Source organism: Ictidomys tridecemlineatus, chromosome 4, assembly GCF_052094955.1.
Source record: "Ictidomys tridecemlineatus isolate mIctTri1 chromosome 4, mIctTri1.hap1, whole genome shotgun sequence".
NCBI classification, from domain to species: Eukaryota; Metazoa; Chordata; class Mammalia; order Rodentia; family Sciuridae; genus Ictidomys; species Ictidomys tridecemlineatus.
The window spans coordinates 208265203-208286821 of NC_135480.1; the positions used below are offsets into that span (position 1 = coordinate 208265203).

At 60.5% G+C, this 21619-nt stretch overlaps 1 protein-coding gene across 3 annotated transcripts in view; it reads left to right on the top strand.

Moving 5' to 3' along the window:
- Olfm1 (olfactomedin 1) overlaps positions 1–17946 on the top strand; it is a 41090-nt gene extending 23144 nt beyond the window's left edge. For 2 of the 3 annotated variants that reach the window (XM_078048646.1, XM_078048645.1), the window contains exons 5-6: positions 3860–3966; positions 11406–13061. In XM_078048646.1, coding sequence (XP_077904772.1) covers positions 3860–3966; positions 11406–12080 — 782 coding nt within the window. In that variant the 3' untranslated portion in view covers positions 12081–13061. Of the gene's footprint in view, positions 1–3859; positions 3967–11405; positions 13062–17548 lie in introns of those variants that run through there. The other variant, XM_078048648.1, reaches the window with a different exon arrangement.
- Positions 17947–21619: the final 3673 nt, after the last annotated feature.

Below are 21619 nucleotides of genomic sequence, written 5' to 3' on the forward strand. Positions count from 1 at the left end.
CAGGGGCAGGGTCAGGGCAGAGCCAGGGCAGGGCCAGGGCCGACCCAGGGCAGGGCCAGGGCAGAGCCTGAAGTGCTCCCTGGGCCACCACCTCTGTGGGACCCTGGCTGGGCCAGGCCTCCCCTCTGGCTCCTGGCAGGAAGCCCTCAGGGTGGCCTGTGCTGTGAGGTCTCCTGAGGGCCCTACTTCCCTGCCAGGTCAGGAGGCGAAGGGAGAGTCCACAGTGGCCCCTTTTCCTGCTCCCTCTGGGCTCCATCTGAGCATGAGGCCTGGGTGGGGCTGCCCAACGCTGGGCTGGTTTCTTCTGCATCTTGGACGTACGTCGGTTTGTCTGAGCCCCCAGCTCTGCATACTTCTGGCGTAACTCCCCAGGCCTTGGGTGACAGGAGCTGGGAGTAGAGGCCAGGCGCTGACCGCATGGGGCACTTGGCTCTTCACCTGTGGCTGCCCAGAGACCCCTCTGTCCTGGCTGGAACACCTTGGTAGCACTTTGCCCTGGGCCTGTGGCCTGAGATGTCCAGGCTGCTCCCACTGTGGCCTCTGCCCAGAAATAGCAGGAGGCCGTGGTCTCCCCCTCAGGCCAGCAGCTCCTCCAGGCTCCCCACTTGACCAGTCACCCCTCTTCCTGAGACCCTCCCAGCCCAGGGGCTGTCCCCCCTGTTCTGCTTGCTCTGGTATAGAACCTGAGCCACCAGTGCCAGCTCCGAAGGCCACCCTCTCGTCCCCACCCTCTCCCTTCCCCCTCCCTGTGTCCTGGGTGCGCGTGACTGAAGAGGGACACTTTCCCGAACTGAATGTGCCAAGATTGGCCGAGGCTCTGCCGTGGGCTTTTTTAGATCCTGTCAGTCCCGAGGTCTTGGCAGAACCAGTCTGGACAGAGAACCAAAAATAGCTCCCTGACTCAGGGAGGGCGGGCAGCCTGCAGCCCCGGGGGCCCTGGGAGCTGTGCCCGCAGCCAGCTTGGAGCGCAGGGCACATGGGCCAGGGGCCTCCCTGCCCGCCTCCGCTGAGATTTGAAGGCTGGCTTCAAGGGGCCGCGTGAGCATGTGGAAGAGGCTGGGTACCCGAGAAGGGAGCCCTGGCCCTGCAGCAGGCCTTCCCCTGGACTGCTGCCAGCCCCCCCCGCCCCCCCCCCCGGTAGCCAGGAGGTCCCGGTGGGCAGGTGGGTAGGACGTGGTCAGACCGTCCAAGGCTGCCTGACCTGGACTCGTCTGAGCATGAAGCCACTGTTCTGCGTGTCCTCAGTCTGCGTTTGCAGTGACGTGACGGAGACCTGTTGATGCCAGGTGTGCCCTGGAAGCCCCTCCAGTCCCCTGCGCTGATGCCCACGAGGCCCTCTGCTGCTCTCCCGCTCCTGCCCAGGAGCACACTGGGGAGCAGCACTGCCCCTCCCTGCAGGAGGCCCTGACGCAGGAGACTTGGCCATTCATCCCCTCCTGCTGGGGAGGGGTGAGTGGGGAGCCTCCTTCTTGGAGTGGTGGGACCCCGACACCCCCATCTGCAGCTGTGAGAAGTGTGCAGTTGCTACTTGGGTCAGAGCGCGAGTGGGATGGAGTCGGAGGGGGAACATCTCTAGGGACAAGGCTTCCGTCTGGGTCCCCCCAGAAGCTGGGTGGGCTGGCATTCAGGTGGAGGGACCGGGGTGGCAGGAGTGTAGATGCGGGAAGTGCTGAGGTCCCTGCCCTGACTCCCTGTGGGCTTCTCCTTCCAGGGAACTAGTGGAACATTGTTCCACACAGGAGACCTGCCGCAGGGATGGGGGGGGGGACACGCTCTCTTACAAGCCTGGAGGATGTCGGGGAGGGGCCCGGAGGCCCTCTGTGGGAGGGGTTGGTCCTTGTAGGCTTTTCCGGGTTCCCACCCAGTTCAGAGGTTGCTGCAGCCCAGGACCCAGCCCCCAGATCAGCAGGAACAAAGGAAGAAGGAGCTGGAGAGCAGGGCTGGGGTCCAGCCTGGGCTCCTTCTTCAGGCCCACCTCCTCCACTGACCCCTCCCAAGTCCCCGAGAGACAGTTGAGGTGACAGGGTAGCCAGGCTCCTGGAAAAGGAGTCTCTGAGGAGATTTCCAAGAACTCGCCCTGTTTTGTAATCCCACCCCTGTTGATGCTGGTCATCCCTGTCCCCTCTCCCAGAGTGGGCTTGGTCAGAGCAGGGTCTGTGTGCCAGCCAAGCAAGCACGCTGAGCTGAGCGGTGGCCTGCAGCCTGCAGTGGTGGGGTCTGTGTTGACGTGGGAGGCACAGACTCCTTCCCAGGAGTGGGAACAGGTGCACGTGGAGCGGGTAGGAGAGAAGGACCACGGGTGGCATGACTTTTTCCATCCTGGGCGAGGCACCAGCGCTGGGGCTGGAGGTGCTTGGGTCCTCCAAGCCTCCCTCTGGCCAGGCTGTGCCCTCTTGCAGCTCTCTGGGCAGGGGTTGGGCCCTCTCTTCCCTCCAGGCCTGTACAGCTCTGCTGGGGACACATTCTTTAAGTTTGAGGGGGTGGGAGGCACTGGAGACTGTTCCAGGGTGAGAAGAGCCCTCCCCGCCCTCCGCCTTAGGGATTGCCGGCTCCCTGTGGTCTGGGCTAAGTCTCTGACAAGCTTCCTAAGCGCCTGGATCTCCTCTGAACTTTGCAGACTGCTGTGTACACATGTTGATGGGAGGCCCTGAGGGGGGTGTGTAGATTCCAGAGGTCACAGGCAGGCCTGGCCTGGAGAGAAAGGGAGGGTCCGGGAGGCCCTAGTTGGATGTCCCTGGGGGGCGACCGCCTTGGACCTCAGGAGAACTTTGCCCTCCCGAGGTGGGCTGAGATTGCAGTACTGTGGTGGCGGCCTGGCTGCAGACTGGCTGACTTTCAGCACGGAGGGTGGTGTTTCTGAACAGAGGGGTCAGCGCGTGGGCTTCAGCTCATGGCTGACAACCAGGAATCTCCTCTGAGATTTCCAAGAACTCGCCATGTTTTGTATTCATCCCTGTAGATGCTGGTCACCCTTGGCCTCAACCCCTGTCCCCTCTCCCAGAGTGGGCTTGGTCAGAGCAGAGTCTGTGTGCAAGCCAAGCAAGCACGCTGAGCTCAGCGGTGGCCCTGGCCCAGGAAGGAAACAGTAATGCCACTCCTGGTGCTGCTCTCTAGCCGTCCACCTGGTGGTCAGCCACGAGCTGGAGCCCAGGGGGCTGTGGAGGTCAGCAGGCTGTGGGGAATGCAGGCCCCCGCCTTAGCTTTGCCTGAATGGCCAGGAGGCCTGAGCAAGTCCCTCACAGTCTCTGAGGCTACCTGTGAGTGGGAGGGCTGCAGGTCACCTCCAGGATCTTGGCAACCCTGGTGCTCAGCCCAGCCCCCCTGCCTGGGGCTCCTCTTCAGGGGAGGTGGGAAGCTACCCACTCCCAGCAGGAGGGCGCCTGCCTTCCTGTTAGTTCTCAGGTCACAGGGTGGACACTCCTGCAGTGACGGGCCCTGGGCTGCGGAGGGTGGTCTGGCTGCTCCTGCCTGGGTGCAGTGTCTTGCATGGAGCCCAAGTAGGTGCCTGAGGCATGTCCGCCAGTTCCCTGCTTTCCCCGAGCTGTAGGAGGCCCAGCTGTGCGCTCTCCTGGAGAGAAAACAGTCTTGCTGAACCCTCCCAGGGCTGCTGCTGTGACCTCCCATCCCCAGAATGGTGGGTGTGGCTGGGCCAGGAGAGTAAGGCCCGGGAGGGTGGCTGCTCCTGGTTCTCGCCTGCCCGTTCTGGCCTCCCTTGCTGGGTTTAGGGAAGAGGTGGCCTCTAGACCTGGAGGGGAAGTGGAGGCAGCCATCAGGCCTTCCGGGCAGTCTGGGACAGGGCTGCGGGGGGGCCAGGCACTCCCTCCGCCTCGTGTCCTGATCTGTGTGCGCTCTGTTCCAGCCTGCGGCAAGCTGACGGGCATAAGTGACCCGGTAACCGTCAAGACCTCTGGCTCGAGGTTTGGATCCTGGATGACAGACCCCCTGGCCCCGGAAGGCGATAACAGGGTAAGTGTCTCCTGATTGTTACGGGGCCTCTTGCACAGGCGTGCTCGTGTGACCTGCAGGAGCTGGTCTCCCTCCCTCACCTCAGTCCCAGCCCCACCCACCTCCTAGGCCACCCGCAGCCCAGAGTCCCCGGGGGCTTCCTCCTACAGGGGCCCGTGTCCCCGGCTGAAGTCCTCATGGTAACCCAGAGTCACAGATCTCAGTGGCTGGCGAGGGCATGTGGTATGGCATGCTGGAGCCCGCAGTGGCCCCTGGGCTCTCTCCAGGCCCAGCCGGGCTGGGCTGAGTCTGTCTCTAACTGCCCGCTCTTCCCCAGGGCCTCTGCCTTTCTTGTTCTAATGACGCTCATTTGTACTTCATTTGCCTCTCCTTTCATGGCTGACAGAAGCTCCTCTTCTTTTTGATTTTGGGAAGAGGCCCTGGTGCTTTTTTCCTGGGTGTCTCCCCCTAGGCAAGCCTAGTGAAGGAGAGGGAATGGGGCCATGCCGCCTGCCCCAGGGCCTGGGTTGCGGGCTGAGCCTTGGGAACTGGGAGGTGAGGGACGCTACGGGGGTGGAGGACGCTGGCCCACCTGCCCCTCCTTGCTGTAGCCTGGACACAGCGGTTGTGGCCTGTAGGACGCTCCTCTGGAGGTAGAGGGGCAGCTCGTTGGGTCCTGCTCACCCTCTGGGGCTCGGCCCTGATTACTGAGGCCAGAGGGAGTCTTGCAGCCCTGGCGTCCCCCGCCCCCGCCCTGTGACGTGGGCAGACGTGTAGACAACGTGCTTTTGGAAACACCTGGGTTCTGCTCCAGGCTGATGGAGAAAGGAACTTAGGAATCCGAAGGCCTCTAAGCTAGACCTGGCACCCGAGTAGTGGAAGCCATTCCTGGTCTCAGCTGTCCACCAGCTATAGGCAGAGCAAGACGAGGTCTCCTGTGCTGGAGGTGGGAAGTGGCCGGGGACGAGGGTGGACAGGTCCTCCAGCCTCTGGTGTTTGTTGGCCTAACTGCTTGCAGCAGGAAGAGCCCCCCCTCCCCCCACCCCCGTGTCGCAGCCCCCTACCCAGGTGGCTGCCTCAGCACAGGGTGGCCTGGACGCTCTGCCTCCCCACACGTGCCGTGGGCAGTTCTGGAGAGCTGGCGAGCTGCACACCTGGGACTCCACTGGAGTCCAGCGTCTGTAGGAGAAAGGTTGTTTTCTGAACTCTGATGGCCGATACTTGGAAGGTTCCTAACAATCTGAGTCAGCTGTTCCCTGAACTGTTCTTCGAGTCCCGTCCTGCCTGGAGAACACGCCTCTGCCCAGACCTGGTGAACTGACACCCTTGCTGCATTGGGCAAAGCAAAAGCCCCAGCTTCCCAGAGTCCGGGGGCATCTGGGGAGGGGACCATTTGGCTCTCGCCCTCTGACAAAGAAAGGGGCTGGCAGAGGCCAGGGGGCTGCCGGGTGGGGGGACAGATGCTCTACCCCCTCCCACTGCAGAGGTAGGTGATGATGACCCAGGAATAGAAACAACCATGTGGCAGGTGCTTAGAAAGTAGGTCTCATGGCCAGGGGCTGTCCTGGGCACTCCACGACAAGCAGAGAGAGGACAGTGGGCACTGCAGCCACACTGTGCACCTCCCCAGCCCCTGCCTGCCCCTGCATCCAGGTGTGATTCTCCTTGTGTTGATGAGACGTGTCCTTACCCCGTCCCTGCCCGAAAACTCGGAGACCCTCCCCGGCTTCCCTAGCCACGTTCCTGGCAGGCACTGATCTGTCCCCAGGGGCCCTCCCCCCTCCCACCTGTCCTCCTCCCCCCCACACACAGACAGGAAACCCACCCACAAACCCACGCAGGCCATGCTGGGCCATGAGCAGGAGTTGCCCCCCACTGCTGCAGAGCAGGAGCCCATGTGTGGAGCCCTGACCCTGCCCCAGGCCTCTGGCCTCTGCGCCCCATGCCAGTCAAATGGGTCTCTCCCCAGGTGCCAAGGACCCAGAGTTCCTGGAAATGGGCTCTTTGCTTGCACAGTGCAGCAAGGGTATCGGTTCTCAGAGCCGTCGAGGGGCCCATGGGTGCTTTAGATAATTAGATACCTATTTTCCGCTTCTTGACTGCATCGCCCTCCAGGAGAAGAGGCTCTGGTGGCAGACAGAGTGTCGGGAAGGACCTGTGCGGGGAGGGGAGGACTTGGTGGGGAGCTGATGGCACAAGAGGTGAGGAGGTGGGAGCTGGGCTGGCCAGGGTCGTGGCAGCAGTGCTGCTCTGGGCTCCGGGCCTGCTGAGCCGTGTTCCCAGGCTGCTAAGTGCCACGTCTCCTGGTGGGTCCTGCCATTGATCTGGACTCGCAATGTTTTGCTTTGTTTTGATTTTTTCCAATCTCCCGTCCAATTTTGATCACACACATGCGGGAGACCAATAACTCGCCCCAAAACAAAACAGCCATCCACACTGGCCTCCATGCAGGCCGCCCTGGAGGCCTGGCCAGGGCTATGGCCAGGGCAGGAGGGGACATGCTGAGCCACCGTTAGAGTCAGGCTGGCTGGTAGGCCTTCGCATCAGTCCTTCCTGCGACCATTTATTAAGCACCAGCTGTGTGCCAGGCGCTATGCGGAGCCCCTGGGCTCTCCCGCATCTCCCAGCGGTGAGCATCCTGTGCTTCCCGGGCCCTGGAGAGGCCTGGCCCACTTTGCCAGCACTGCAGGAGGAAGGCTTCCCCAGAACTGGCGGAACTGGCATCCCCCACCAGGCTATGCCCCTATCCCCAGGAGACCACACGAGCTCCAGGGGTCCTGTTCCCAACTCTGAGGCTCACAGCCCACCCTGACCATAGGCCACCTCACCAGAGCCCACATCCAGCCTCCCTCTTCCTGGCCAGCTTCTTCCGAAGAAGTTCCAGGCCAACGGTCACCAGCATCAGAGGGGCCCAGCAGTCCCCTCTCATCACACCCGGAAGGCTCGTGCCCAGAGCAGGTGGTATAATTGCCAAACCAGGATTATTTTACAAGCAGCAGGGTTCGGCTTTGGTGCCAAAGCCCTCCAGACACTTGGGAAGGGTCCTGGGAACAGGAGGTGGAATCACCCAGAATGCACCAGGTCATGCAGACGCCTGGGGTCAGCATGGCACCTGCAGCTCTGTCCCGTGGGGTCCCTCCTAATCTTTTCTCAGCAGGAGTCGGGGGCTCTTGGGCTGCTTATCCCTCTGCTCCCACCCTCCTCTGCACCCCGCGACTAACGGCTCTCTTCAGAGCCATTCCTAGTCCTGGGCCCCTTGTTTTAGCCATCCTAGCCGGAGGACACGTGACCCATGCTGGCCAAGCCAAGAAAGAGCACGCTGGGGCCCAGGTTCCTAAGAAAGGCCCTTGAAATAGCATTGCATGCGCTGCCCGGTGAGCGGGCGGAGGAGATGCGGATCCGCCACAGGGCGGGGGCGCCTCCCCAGCTCTGCCCTGGGCGGCCTTCCTCCTGCAAGCGGCCTTCCTCCTGCAAGCGGCTGAAAATAGTCAGGACAGTTAGGGAAGCCCGTGTTCTCAGTGAGCCTGACCATATGGGCCTGAGAGCACTTGAGACGTGGGGAGACCCAGTTTTTCTCCTGTGGGCAGCAGCGCCGGGTGCTTGCTTCTGAGAAGCCTCACTCTGGCAGCCGGGCGGTTGCAGATGCTCCAGAGCTCACGTGCACCAGCCAGCATTTGATTTTTTTTTTTTTTTTCTGGCAAAGGATATGGTAGGGAGGGAATTGGGCTGGGACTAGCCCCTGAGGCAGGCAGAGACAAAAGACAGAATGTGACAGCTAAACTTTTTAAAAGCAAAGTCATTTCCAGGGAGTGCTTTCGGCCCTTTCAGCTCCTGCAGAATTAAGGAAAGGCTGTGCTTGGGGTTCCTGGGGTGGGGGGGTCGTCCATTGCTGCTGATTGAGAGGGACGGCTGATTGACAGACCCATGGCAGTCCACCAGGAGGCCAGGTCCCAGGCTCCACCTGCTCCAGATCTGCATTGGACCAGTGCTGGCCTGCTGCTGCCCATACTGAGGACAGGTTACAGGGCGGTCAGTGATGTCAGAGGGTGTCCTCAGGGAGCCCTGGTGGCTCCCTCACCCACCCTGTGCCCTTTGGGATCCTCACCCTCTCAGGGAGAGGGAGGGCCTGAGGCCCTGAAAGAGGCTGCCCTCTGAGGGCAGGGCGTCTGGGTGACGAGGTCTGGCAGGAGTGATTGGAGAGTCCTTGTCCCCCATGAATGGCACCTGCCTCGGGAAGTGGTGGACATAACCAGGTTGGGACAAGGGCCGTCACAGCCTAGAGAGGCCATGGGTGGACTGCATGCCAGATGCCGGCAGTGGGCATGCTGTCCAGGGAGCAGAGCGGGTGACCCCAAGAGAGACCCTCCTCTTCTCTGGGTCTCTGTGAATTAGGGGTCTGGAAGCGGTGGCCTCAGCACCCCAGCCGTCCCCGCTGTGCCATTCTGTAGAGGTGCCCTGACCTATCTGTGGCTGGAGTCCTGGGCTGACCTCGAGTGAGCTGGCCCCCTCCTGCCACGTGCCCGCTCGTGTCTGGACCTCTCTTCCTTCTGGCTGTGTGTGCCCCTGGGGCCCTTTGTAGCCCACTCAGAGCCACCCGTTCCTGCTGTCCAGGGCTGGGAGGCAGAGCTGGGCTTTACTGGACAGGTAGAGGTGGCAGGTCCCACTTGCCCTGTTCTAGAGCCGCGGGACTGAGGCAGAGAGGAAGCAGCGGCTGGGCTCATGCTGCCACGGTGGGGCCTGTACAGGTGCCCAGGTGCCAGCCGCCGTCCACACAAACCCTTGCCCTGTGCCATCAACAGATCACCCCTCCCTCAGGTTCCACAGGGCCTTTCCCGACAGACCCATTGTCCCTCGCTGGGCCATGCCAGGTGGGTGCAGGACCCCAGAGCCACTGAGAGTAGGGTTGACAGGCAGGAAGGCCCCTGTGGCATCTCCCTCTGTGTCTCCTGTCTCTTGAGGACCCTTGTCACTGCGTTTCAGGCTCACCCTGATCCAGGACCAGCTCCTTATCTGGAGACATTAACTCTAAGACCTTTTCTCCAAACAGGGTGCATCCACAGGCTCCAGGGTGTGGATACCTCTTTGGGGGGCCACTCTCTAGTCCAGTAAGGGGGTTGACACCCACTTGCTTCTAGGGACAGGACTTAGAAGTGCCTCCTGAGGAGGTGTGTCTGGGCTGGGACGACAGGAGGGTGCGGCCGCAGTGCTGGCCTGGCGGGGACCGAGGGTGTGCGGTGGCTGGCAGGGAGATGCCGCAGGCCGGGCTGGGGAGTTTGGAGCTGCAGAATCAGGAAGGGTTTATGCAGGACAGTGGTGGGGTGGACTGGAATTCTAGAAGACTCTCGCTGGTTGTGGGAGCCAGTCTGGGGGCTGCAGGCGGAACCCAGGGCGAGGCAGCTCGCCTCAGGGTCTGAGTGGGATCCAGCCTTCTTCTGCTGGGGAAGGGCCTCTCTGCAAGCAGGTGGTGTGGCCTGGTGGCCCCTCTGCCCTTCCAAACCTCGGACGCAGGAAGCAGGGTGACATCCAAGCCCCCATCGTGAGGGGAAAGCCTGGCCCCGCAGGAGCAGTGGGGTCTTCCTACAGGGGGACGCTTCTCCTTGGGGCCGTCTGGGCACATGCAGGCTCCTTCCTCATGCCTCGAGGGCCACGAGGGTCAAGGGTGCCCTGTCCCTCGACCAGCCTGCCCTAGGGCTGGGGTAGAACCGGACACAAGCAGCCCGGGGGTCACACGAGTGGACTCGGGCTGCCCACTGTGCCAAGGTCTCCTCGGCATGAGCCCCTGGGGTCCTGACCACGTGGCTCTCTTCTGCCTAGAGTGGCTTCCCACCGGCTCAGGTCCAGTGTGGAAAGGGGCACATTCACATCTTAGACGTTGGCAAACCCCCAAGACGGCCTGCCTGAGCCGAGCCCGGGCCCAGCCCCTGCTGGGACATGTGGCCCTGGAACTGATTTTCCCTCCTGTCCCAAACAGTATTTTCAGAAAGTACTGGGTCCAGTGCACGGAAGAGAAGCCTTTTGAAAATCCAGTCAGGGATACTGATGGCACTGGTTCCGGCCACGGGAGGGTGACCCTGGCCCCATGGGTCCCCACTCTCAAGGGTCCACTCGGGCAGGAGGCTGGTGTGCAGACATATCTAAAGTGTCCTCGGTGCCGAGACGGGGAGCAGGGCTTGCTTTAGAGGCAGGTGGGAGGCCGGGGGGAGGTCGTGGGAGCCGAGACTGGAGGGAAGCAGTGGGCTTTGGTCCTTCCAGGGCCAGGCGGAGGCAGGGGGTGGGGGCAGCTGTGGGCTGCCTTCTGCCATGTGCTGGGGGTTTCTGAGCATGGTCTGCTGCCTCCGTCACCCCTCCCAGCTCTAATCCCTGACCCACATCATGGAGGGCTGGTCTGCAGGAGGCGAGGGATAATGACAGCCTCAAATGAGACCCAGTTGAAAAAAAACTCATTAAAAACAAAAAGCACATCTGCCTCCAAGCATCTGAATGGACGTCTCAGGAACAAGGTTACGTTTTTTTTTTTTTTAATTTTTAACGCATGTGTCATGCCAAGTCTGAAAGCTCCGCGTCCTTAATCTCCCGGCGGCTCCAGAGCCCCTGATGGATAGAGCAGCTGTCCTGCCAGACAGATGCGGGAGCAGGGTGGCCTGCCAGATCCCCCTGCTACGTGCTCTGCCTTCTCCTTGCTCCCATATCGGTTGGACTAAAGCATTTGTTCAGCTCCAGGTCACATGGCATCTAAGCACTCAGACGTCTCTCCTGCAGGCCTGACTGGGGCCACGCCCAGGTCTGTCTCTTGGTTTGGACCCCTGGGGCCTTCTGCAGAAGCCTTTCCCTGATTAGGTGTGACGCTGAGTGACGTTCACAGCACCCCAAAGGCCACACCGATGACGTTCTGCCTGGCAGACAGGATGATTCAGCCTGGCAGGGTGACGAGGCCCACTGCCAGGGCCCTCCCAGTGACCTTGAGAACTGTGGCCTCCGCAGTGCTACCTGGAGCTGGGGCATCTGTCCTGCCGGGGCCTGGAGGTGTGCCCTCCACACTGCCCCGCTGGCTTTGGGGCAGCTGGAGGGATGGAGCTCCTTTCTCCACAACTCTGTGGACACAGCCAGGTCCTCGGCGTGGCCGCTGCCCCATAGCCAGATGGGTTCTAAGCAGAGGGCTTGGCTGCTGGCCTGTGGGGTTTTCAGTGCCACCCACTGAGGTGAAGGGCACAGGGTGGCTGCAGCCCTGTCTGGTGAGACTGGCAGCCCCAGACTGCCTACCCCCCGTCTGCCTTCCCCTGTCCCCTCCTCACCCTGGACAAGTCCTGCTCTGGTCCTGTCCCTTTGGAAGAGTCCTGTGGCCTTGGAGGAGGGAGGTGACACCCTTCCTGGCTCTTCCCTGCCAGTTCCCGTGGGAGGGCCGGCCTTCCCGCAGCCCCGGGTCCCCTCAGGGAGCGCTCACAGGTCTGCTCTCTCCGCAGGTCTGGTACATGGACGGTTACCACAACAACCGCTTTGTCCGTGAGTACAAGTCCATGGTGGACTTCATGAACACGGACAACTTCACCTCGCACCGCCTGCCCCACCCGTGGTCGGGCACGGGGCAGGTGGTCTACAACGGCTCCATCTACTTCAACAAGTTCCAGAGCCACATCATCATCCGGTTCGACTTGAAGACCGAGACCATCCTCAAGACACGCAGCTTGGACTACGCCGGCTACAACAACATGTACCACTACGCCTGGGGCGGCCACTCGGACATCGACCTCATGGTGGACGAGAACGGGCTCTGGGCCGTCTACGCCACCAACCAGAACGCCGGCAACATCGTGATCAGCAAGCTGGACCCCGTGTCCCTGCAGATCCTGCAGACCTGGAACACCAGCTACCCCAAGCGCAGCGCCGGCGAGGCCTTCATCATCTGCGGCACCCTCTACGTCACCAACGGCTACTCGGGGGGCACCAAGGTGCACTACGCCTACCAGACCAACGCCTCGACCTATGAGTACATCGACATCCCCTTCCAGAACAAGTACTCCCACATCTCCATGCTGGACTACAACCCCAAGGACCGCGCACTGTACGCCTGGAACAACGGGCACCAGACCCTCTACAACGTCACCCTCTTCCACGTCATCCGCTCCGACGAGTTGTAGCCCCTTCTGCCGCAAGCCGAGGGTCCGAGCCCTCCCCTCCGAGGGCGCTCCGTGCAACAGCTGCCAAAACGATGCTGAGAATACTGACAAACTGACTTCAAAAAATCATCAGCAATGATCCTGACGACAAGGGACGGCACTACTCCCCGTCCCTCCCACTCAAGCCGGCGGGCGACAGATTTCGGAAGAAATCCCTGTATTTGCAGCTGGAACTGCAGCCTGAGGCCCCTGGCCTCCCCCACCCCACCCCTCTCTGGTCAAATAACATACTCAAGAAGCAAGGCAGTGACTGTTGGCCATTCTCACCCGAGAACACCCACTGTTAGGATCGCATGGACATCTCCTTAGGTCATGGTCAGCGCCGATGGACGGGGCCGTCCTGTCTCTCCGAGAGCCCCCGCCGGGTGGCGCTCGGCACAGCCGGTCTCCCACCCCGTCACGGCTGCTGTTTCTTGACTGTGTCATTGTCTCTTAGATTAACTGTGCCCAGACTGCAAGTAGTTCATGGACCGTGTCTAGCACTTCCTCCAGTGGTGGTCAGCGTAGAGTGGAGTCGCTGTTCCCGCGTCGTTTGAACCCGCGTACCCCGTAGATATATTGTGCAGTGTCTGTCTGTTATTTCCTTGAGGTGGTAGCTTCGTGCGTTCAGTTGATGCCATGAATGTCGTGATGCAATGCTGTAGTTTGGATTGATAAGTGGATGGTTTTTGTTTCTAAAAAGAAAAAAAAGTCAGTGTTCACCCTTATAGAGACATAGTCAAGTTCATGTTGATAATAATCAAAGGAATCACTCTCTCCTTGTTAAATTATCTGGATCATGTGATGGCGGATGGAAAGGGCTTGTCTTGGGAAACTCCGGTTCCCAGTGGGAAGGAAATCCACTGGGCGGCAGTGTATGGAAAGTCCACTTTTTGGGTAAAAAAGAGGGAAACTTTGTACTATCCGGTTATCTAAGGAACAATAAAGACATGAGGAGACCTGCTTGCTCTTGTGGTTTCTGAGGTTTTAAGTGAGGTAGCCTCCCCAGGTCCCGTGGCTACGCTGGAGCTGGGTCGTGAGTGACACTTTCAGGAAAGGGAAGAGGGCGGTGGCCACGCCCCATGGAGCCCAACCTCCTGTCCCCAGAAGTCAGGACTGGGCCAAGGGCTTGGAGTTTCACTCCCCTGAGGTGAATCTGACTCGGGGCTGCAGCCGGGCCTCCCACTCCTGACCCCACCCAGGGTCCTCCAGGAGCGCATCTGGGGGAACCCAGAGCAGGTGCCCACTCCAGATGCCCCGCAGGACAGGTGCTGCCAGCCAGGCTCCCACTGAAGAGTCTGCCCAGGCATACCGCCCGCTGGGCAGCTCGCTCTGCAGCAGGTCTGGGTCACAAGTGACCTTCCCTGGGCCTCTAGTGTGTGTCCCTTGCTACTCTAAGCAGCCCGACATGGGCAGTGTCCACAGAAGCTGGTCATCCCCACCTCCAGGCAGGCTCTGGGTCCCTGTAGGGCAAGCAACATCTTAATGTTCAAGCCTTTCCAGAATGCCATCCAGAGAAGGGACAGGCAGAAGGACTGCCCGTCCAGGTGCAGGTGCTGGCTCCCCAGCAGGGTGGGCAGCAGGACAGTGATGTGGGACCCCAACCAGGAGTCCCCTGAGATCCCGTGGTTGGTCATGGGAAGGCAGCTGGGCTGGACACAGCAGGACAGGTATGAGGCTGGTGCATGCGGAGGCCCAGCATGCCCAGTGTGCCATGTGGTTGAGTCTGTAATATCCCCAGGCTGTGATGCCAGTCCCAGTGTCCTCACAGGAGCCAGAGCTCCCAACAAAGAGAGCCAGCAGGACGGCAGCTGTGGGCACTGGGGACCGTATCCTGCTAGGGCCCAGTGGGCACCCTTGTTACCTGGCCCTGGACAATAGTTGGGGAAATGTGGGATGACCACAGGGCAAAGGTGCCTGGACCGCAGTGGGAGGAAGGGTCTGGAGAGGCCCAGGCATGTCCACCCCCAGGACCTGGAGCACAGCCCAGTGTCCAGGGCCCCTCATGGTACTGTCCTGAGGCTTAGACCTTCCCCGCAGGGGCAGTGCCCACCCTTGTCCTGCACATGCCTTCCTCCTGCACAGGCCTGTCTCCGATCCGACCTGCTGCCCTGTCCTTCCCACATGGAGCCCGGGCCCCCTCCGGTCCTCTTCCTGGTCTCCCCCACCTCCAAGGAGAACCTTCCCTCCTCTTCCTGCGGCTGATCTCCCCGCCAGCCGGTCCTCCCAGCATCTGTGACTCTTCCACATCCAGTACACTCTGGGACTTGGGGGAAGATTTTAGGTATCCAGTAGGTGACCATTCAAACCCAACCCAAGACAAAAAAAAAAAAACCTTTCTCACTCTTCTTGTTGCCTAAGGATGAGCTTCTCCCCACCCCCTCCCCCTCCTCTCCTTAACGTGGCCTTTCAGAGGATGCTCCCAGCTCTCATCCTTAATTACAGCCTCGTTAGCTGGAGCAGCTCCTGGAGCCAGCCGGCCCCTGACACCCCACCACAGACGGACGAGCTTCCAGTTAGAACTTGTGGGAGTGGGGACGTTTTTATACTTCCATGGGTACAAATGTCTTGGAGGGAGACGGTGTCCCCCATGAGGCGGAGGAGCTGGCCATTGAACACAGAAGCCCTCAGTTTTCACGAAGCGATAACAGGTGTGCAAGGCCACCGCCAGATCCCCATGGGATGAGACCCTCTCTTTGCACAGCAGGACAGGAGTGGGCTTTGTGCACTGTGCATTAGGCACCCATTCCTGCGGGAGCTTGCCCTTGACGGCCCAGTAAACCCAACAGGCAAACACCCTACCAGAAGACAAAAGAGCGGCCCGTTAGGTCCAGCATGGATTCGCTGTCTCAGCTGAGCATCCGCTAGTGAAAATATCTACGGGAGATTAAATATGCAAGAAAAACGGGTCTATGCAGAGAGCAAATCAAACCGCCACCTCCTGATTCCAATAACTGAAGATATGAGCTGGTGGCAGAATATCTGAGGATGAATTTTCCTTATTAAAAGTTTGGCCTAGAATCAAAACCCAGCACTTCTTCAGGGTATGTGGGATCAAAGCGTAAGACACCTGACTGTTGGCAGCTGGGCCTGGAACGTCCCTGATTCCCACAGGGTTCATTTCCCTCCGGAGGCCCAGGACTGGAGACCACACAGGTGCCCAGGGTCCTCTGGCTCTGAGGTCCCGAGTCTTGCTCTCGCCGAGGTCACGGAGGGCCTGGTGCAGCTGGCTTCCCTCCTGATCCAACCTTGGCCAGAGGGCTGGAAGGAGGAGCCACTGGCTGGGGACAGTCCGGTTAGGGGTGCAGGGGGCCAAGGGTGCCAGGCTTCGGCCTTGTGGGGGGTGGGGACACGCCTCGTCTGGGGCAGCAGGAGCAGTGAATGCCGCTCTGGTGCCATGTTTCCTGGGGCTTCCCTGCTCCGGCTGTTTCCCTGACCCCACCGTTTCCTGCTCAGTTCCTTTCTCTCTCAGGAGCTGCTTACGCGGGTGGGAAGTGAGCCTTCGGGGTTATGTGACGCCCGCTGCTGACCTTGGCTGGTCATTGGTCTCTTGGTTTGGGTCAGGGTCATGGGGGGTTTTTATGTAATTGAAACGACCAGTTCTTCTCTGATGCCTGACTTCGGGGTCACGGGACAGTCCTGCACGCTCCTGGCTCAGGAGGGATTTTCTTGTGCTTGCTCCTGGGTGTGTGGGGCTCCCTGCCTTTGTTGAGACTGTGCCCTTTGGGGTTCTGTGGAGTGAGGTGTGGGCCACGGTATCTTTGCCCGAAGGCTGCCCAGCTCTCCCAGTGGGATTTATTAAGCAGACCAACTCCCCCTGCCCCGGAGTCCTGGGTGCCTGGGACTGTTTCTGAAGCCTCCCTACTGAGTCTGTGTTCCATGCTGCCTTGGAAATTCCACCCCAGGACCTAGGGCCAGTTTCCACACCAGGGAGCATTTCCCTGCAGGTAAGGAGGCATGATCTCGATGACTCCAGCACTTCTTTGCTTTTTAAAGTCGTCTTTAGGAGCTCCTGTGCCCTGAGGCCTGGCCACTGGGACGGTGGAGCCTCGCCAGGCAGTGCTGGTGAAATCGGAGCGGTTTCGCCTCTGTCTGTCCTCCTGGGCTGGTATGTCTCTGTGGCTCTGAACCAGGTGCCGAAGTCCCAAGATTTTGCCGGCACCTAAGGCAAGGCTGGGTGTGTCCCCCAGGGCCTTCCTGGAGCCCCTCACCCTGCCCACTGTCTCCACTTTACAGAAACAGACATGAGGAGATTAAGGAGGAGCCCAGGACCCGCTGCCCGGCCTGGCCTCAACCTCCCTCGCAGGGAGGGGCCACAGGTGGAAGGGAAGACTTTCCTCAGTGTCCCCTCCGTCCTGCTGCCCCAGCTCGCTCTTTCACACACACACACACACACACACACACACACACACACATGCATGCACACACAAGCACACATGTACACACATGTGCACACACATGTGCTCACACACACGTGCACACACACGTGCTCACACACACACACATATGCACACAACACACGTGCACACACATGTGCAGGCACTCACACTGACTAAGCCAGGGACCCCGTGGGAAGCAGGACAGGTGCATGGCGGTGGGAACTGACTCTGCTCCCTCCAGGTGCAGCGTCCTCCCTGGCAGAACAGGGCCAGTGACTGCACGCCTCCTGCTTCTGGAACACAGTTCTGCTTTTGCAGCCTCCCCAAGGCTTCCAGGCCTCCCAGCCTGGCCTGAGTCCCCTGTGACCTCAGCGAGGGCAGGGCAAACTCAGGCGGGGGCGGAGTGACCTGGGCCACCTTCCTCCACCCCACACACCCTGCTCCGGCCTCAGGTTCCTCGTCCCACTGAGAATAACAACACTGGGCTCCGCGGAGGGGTCCTGGAGGACAAGGAGCCTGTGCTGGTGGCCACGCTGTGACAGCTCTGCCCAGCTGGCATTGGCGCTGCGACTTGAGGGCCACTGGCTTGCTTTAACTGGAAAAGTCTTGACGTGGAGCCCTCCCTGGCCCCACGGCACAGTGAGTGTGCTGGGCTCACACCCTCCTCCGGTGACATGATGTTGCCTCTTGGTGGGACCTCACCGTGCTGTACTCTGCCTCTGAAGCCTATTAGCCCTGCTCCGGAGGTAGAGACATGCAGGTCCAGAGAGACTAGTTACCGCCTGTGCGCGTTAGCACAGATAGTTAATGGCAACCAAGATGGGACGTCCCCTGACACCAGACTGGGCTCTTATAGGTGAAATGGTGCAGTGTCACACAATGGTCTCTAATTGGCCCAAGTTTCCAGAGCCCCTGGGGGCTGGCAGCCGCTCAGGGTGCTCCCTCCGGGGCTGTTGTCTTTCCTCCCCAAGCCAGGCCCTGGGGAAGGCTGCAGAACACGGGCGGCTTCCGGCCGCCGGCTCGAGAGAAGGAGCAATAATTTCCTTATTGATCTTTTCCTTCCCGCTACAGGCTGGAAATAAGGTCACAGGAATGCTGCTGCTGCACGCTCCCGGTTGTCTCGTTCCTGCTTATTGAATTCTCCTGCTGCTCCCGGAGGACCCTGCCCCTCCCACAGCAGCTCCGAGGTCACCCGTGGCCTGCAGAGAACCTGCAAAGCACCTCCCTGGGTTAGTGACACAGCATGGACCCAGGGCTGTCCCTGAGGCCATGGGGTCTCCCAGGTGCCCGCCTGTCCTCCAACATCTCCACGACCCCTCTTCCAGCTCCTGACTCCCACTGCCACCCCCTTTACCCAGCAGATGGGATGTCTGTCTGGGACAGTCTCCTGGGCTGTTGGTCTCACTTAGGTAGTGCCCGTTGTCCCTGTTAAATTGGTTGTGGCAGCCATAATAAAGAAGACAAACGCAGCTGCATCCGGTCATTCTGAGGAGCCGCGTTAACTCCACAAGGGCTGCGAGAGACCCAGGTAGCCTTGGGACCGCACTCAGCAGCCCCCGGCCAGCCCTGCGGACCTGCTGCTGCACTGAGGTTCAGAGAAGACTGACAGCCAGCCAAGCTTCCTGGGTCCTTCCTCCCCCCAGAGCCATCGTTCTGCACCGTGGCAGGAAGCCTGGGGCAGCCCAGGTCTAGGGTGCTTCCTGCATGCAGAGCACCATGCTGCGGGCTCAAAGGAGACCCCCGCTCGAGGGGCTTCTCGTCCAGCACAGAGTCAGAGGCAATTCCTGAGGGTGTCCGTGAGTCTCCAAGCCTTGGCTATGAAGCCAGCAGCTAATTTCACCCATAAAATAAACTAACAGAACGACAGACAGATTTAGGTGCCTCTCCTGGCCCTGGGAGGTCCTATGAGCACAGGCGGGCGGAAAGTCCCCTCCAGGGTGATTTCCTGGTCAGTCCCCACTCTCCCTCACGTCCCTCATAACACAGCTGACCACAACAGAAGTGAAAGGAGCACATGTGGATGCAACTCTGGGGACACTGACGTATCTGGGGAGTCTGGGGAGACCCAGCAGAATCCCCGCCGGGCACTGGTGGCCCTGTGTCCTGCACACACCACTGACCGTGTGGACCTCAGGCTCAGGTCCGTAAATGGGATCCACACCGATCCCTCCCAGTGGACCACCCCAAGGGGGGCCTGGTCCAGGGCAGGGGGCTGGCGTCAGGGCTCAGGGAATGGGGTGGGGGTTGCAGGGGCCCCTGACCCATGAAGCCAGTGGGACCAAGTGGGGAGCAAGATGCAGGTGGCAGGGCCAGCTGCTCCCTGTGTTCTTTACCAAGCACAGCCCTTGGGCTCCGGGGTAAGCGCCTGGTTTTCACGGGCTCATTTCAGCAACAACCCGTTTCTCAGATTGGAAAACAGCCTGGCACAGATGGACGCAGGACTTCCAGCCACCCTGCTGTGCCGATGCACCCTGCCTCTTACCGCCCAGTCTGTCGGCCCGGCAACCGCCTTCACAGAGCCAGCCTGGACCCGCAGGGCTGGGGTGGAAGAGGGAACCCATGCCAGTCCCTGCACTGTGGCTCCCTCTCCCAGCGCACCTCCCAGGGCTCTCACCCGCTTCCTCCACCTGAGGGGAGCGTGGGTCCCCCGGAACACAGGCTGCCGCAGCCCACTGCCCGTCACCCTCCCACCCTCCTGCTGTGAATGTGGTCTGTCGCGCCCTGCGGGGATCAGTCCTGCTGGCTCTGCGCATCGCAGGGCCAGCCGCGCTCCTGGGTGGAGACAGGACACACAGGCATCGGCTACTCTGAGGGGCCTGCGCTCCACGGCCTGTGGGTGGGGAGCCTGGGGTAGCTGGGAGCCCCGTCTACACCACATCTCCTCCCTCAAGGCCTGTGGCACTGCCGCAGCACCAGCCCGCCTGCCCTGCCCTGCCGGGCCTCCTCTGCACCACTCCTCGTGCCCTTGAAGGCCATCGTTAAGTAACACAAACATTGCTTCAGCACAAAGCACCACGATAGTCCCAAGTTGACCTGAGGCCCAGGTAGCTGTGAAGTGACCGACGGGTGGGCAGCGTGTGCAGTGCAGGGACCCCGGACTGACTCACACCCAGGGAGGACAGATTGGGTGACAAGAGATCTCATCACACATCTCAGCATGACAAGCAATTTAAAACTTATGAACTGTTTATTTCTGGAAGCTTCCACTTGATATTATTGATGGGATCACGGTGACTGAAACCATGGACACTGAAACCTTGGAAGGGGCAGCTGTAAGTGTTAGGTGAACGGATGATGGACAGGCACTCTGCACCCCGAGAGCAGAGGAGGAGAAGGGGCCACCCTGGGAATGGGTCCTCAAATGCAGACCCAAACCTGCTTAGCTTCTAGAACCTTCCATTCTTCACACCAATTTAATAAACATCTCTGGAGTCCTGTGGCAGTGTCCACTGAGTGCCGAGCTGGTGGGAACCAGGGGAAGTAGCTGGCCCTGCCTCAAGGAGGCGTTGGCGTGGGGCCGGCCCTGGCCCTCCTCAATGGCCTATTGATGACCCTGGGTGTGCTCAGCTGCAATTCCCCGAGGCAGAGTCTGGATGCTCTTTGTGGGTCCTTTCCTTCTCAGAAGGGAGCGCTGGCCATGATGGGGGAGGAAGGGCACTCGGAGCCCAAGTCCCAGGAGCGAGGCATGGTCCCACCAACGTCTTGTCTTCTGATTCATCTCGAAATCACCAGAAGCCCTGTCCCTGGGAAAGGTGGGAGGGAAGCCAGGGCCCAGGGCCCACCCAGTCCCAGAGTGTGGGCTCCCTGCTGAGGCCCGGGCAGTGGGAGCAAGACAGGACTTGCTCTGGGCACACCAGCTCACACCTGTAATCCCAGAGGCTCAGGAGGCGGAGACAGGAGGATTGTTGAGTGCAAAGCCAGCCTCAGCAGTGGCAAGGTGCTAAGCAACTCGGGGAGCAACTCAGGGCTGGGGGTGTGGCTCAGTGGTCTAGTGCCCCTGAGTTCAGTCCCTGGTACCCAAAACAAACAAAAAACCCAAAACCCAAAAGCCACGGGACTTGGTGGGTGAATTACTCAGAGCAGCCAGAAGACAACGAAGAACAGCGACAGCGTGTGTGGGTCTGGGAATCAGAGGGCAGATCCGGACTGCGAAGATCTGAACACAAATGATCCGAGAGTTCTGGAAAACACGATTGGATTGCATACGAACCGTTGTTTCAGAAACAAGACTCTGAATTGTTTTCTGTAAAGGGCTTCACAGAGCTGTACCAGGGACTTTCCGGGGGCTCCTGCTGACCACGCCCACCTCTTGCAACCCAGCCACGGAGGCGTGAGAGCAGAGAGAAGAGCAGTCCCCCCACAGGAGGCGCCACCCGGGAGGCTTCCCGGGGGAGAGGGCTGCTCAGGCCCAAGCCAGGGGCAGGAGCAGGCCGGCTGGGCCTGGGGAGTCGAAGCCAGAGGCAGGCCTGGCCAGGCACGTTGAAAGGGTGAAGAATCTGGACTGGCTGTGGAGAAGGGTCCATGTTTGACGTGACGCAGGAGACCAAGGCTCAGGGCTGGGGCCCAGGAGGCAAGAAGGCCCTGGACACTGCCGGAAGGGGCAGCTCTGTGCAGCAGCACCCAGAGGGAGGCATTGGGCTGGCACCTCTGAATCCATTTACTCCTTAGCTGGAAGGCACAGAATCACCACGGCTAGAGGCCCGGGAGGGGGTTTTGCTCCATGAAGGAAGAGCCTCCGGGTGGTGGTTAGCTTCTGGTGGCGGGCAGTGTGCAAGGAGAAGGTAGAAATCACTAGGCTCTGGAGGCAGAGACAGGAGGATTGTGAGTTCCAAGCCAGCCTCAGCAACCGCGAGGTGTTGAGCAACGCAGTGAGACCCTGTCCCTAAATGTAATATAAAATAGGGCTGGGGTGTGGCTCAGTGGTTGAGTGCCCCCAAGTTCAATCCCAGGTTCAAAAATGAAAAAAAGAAAGAAAGAAAGAAATCACTGGGTGGGGTGCTAAGAAGATGTGCGGTGATGCACGTGCCCTCCAGCGGCCTCCCACCCTGCAGGTGACCCTACTCCCCGGCAGCCTCTGCCCACAGGGTTTCACCAGCAGAGCCGGTAATTTCCCCAGCACTGCTCCGAGGCCGGCCCCACCCC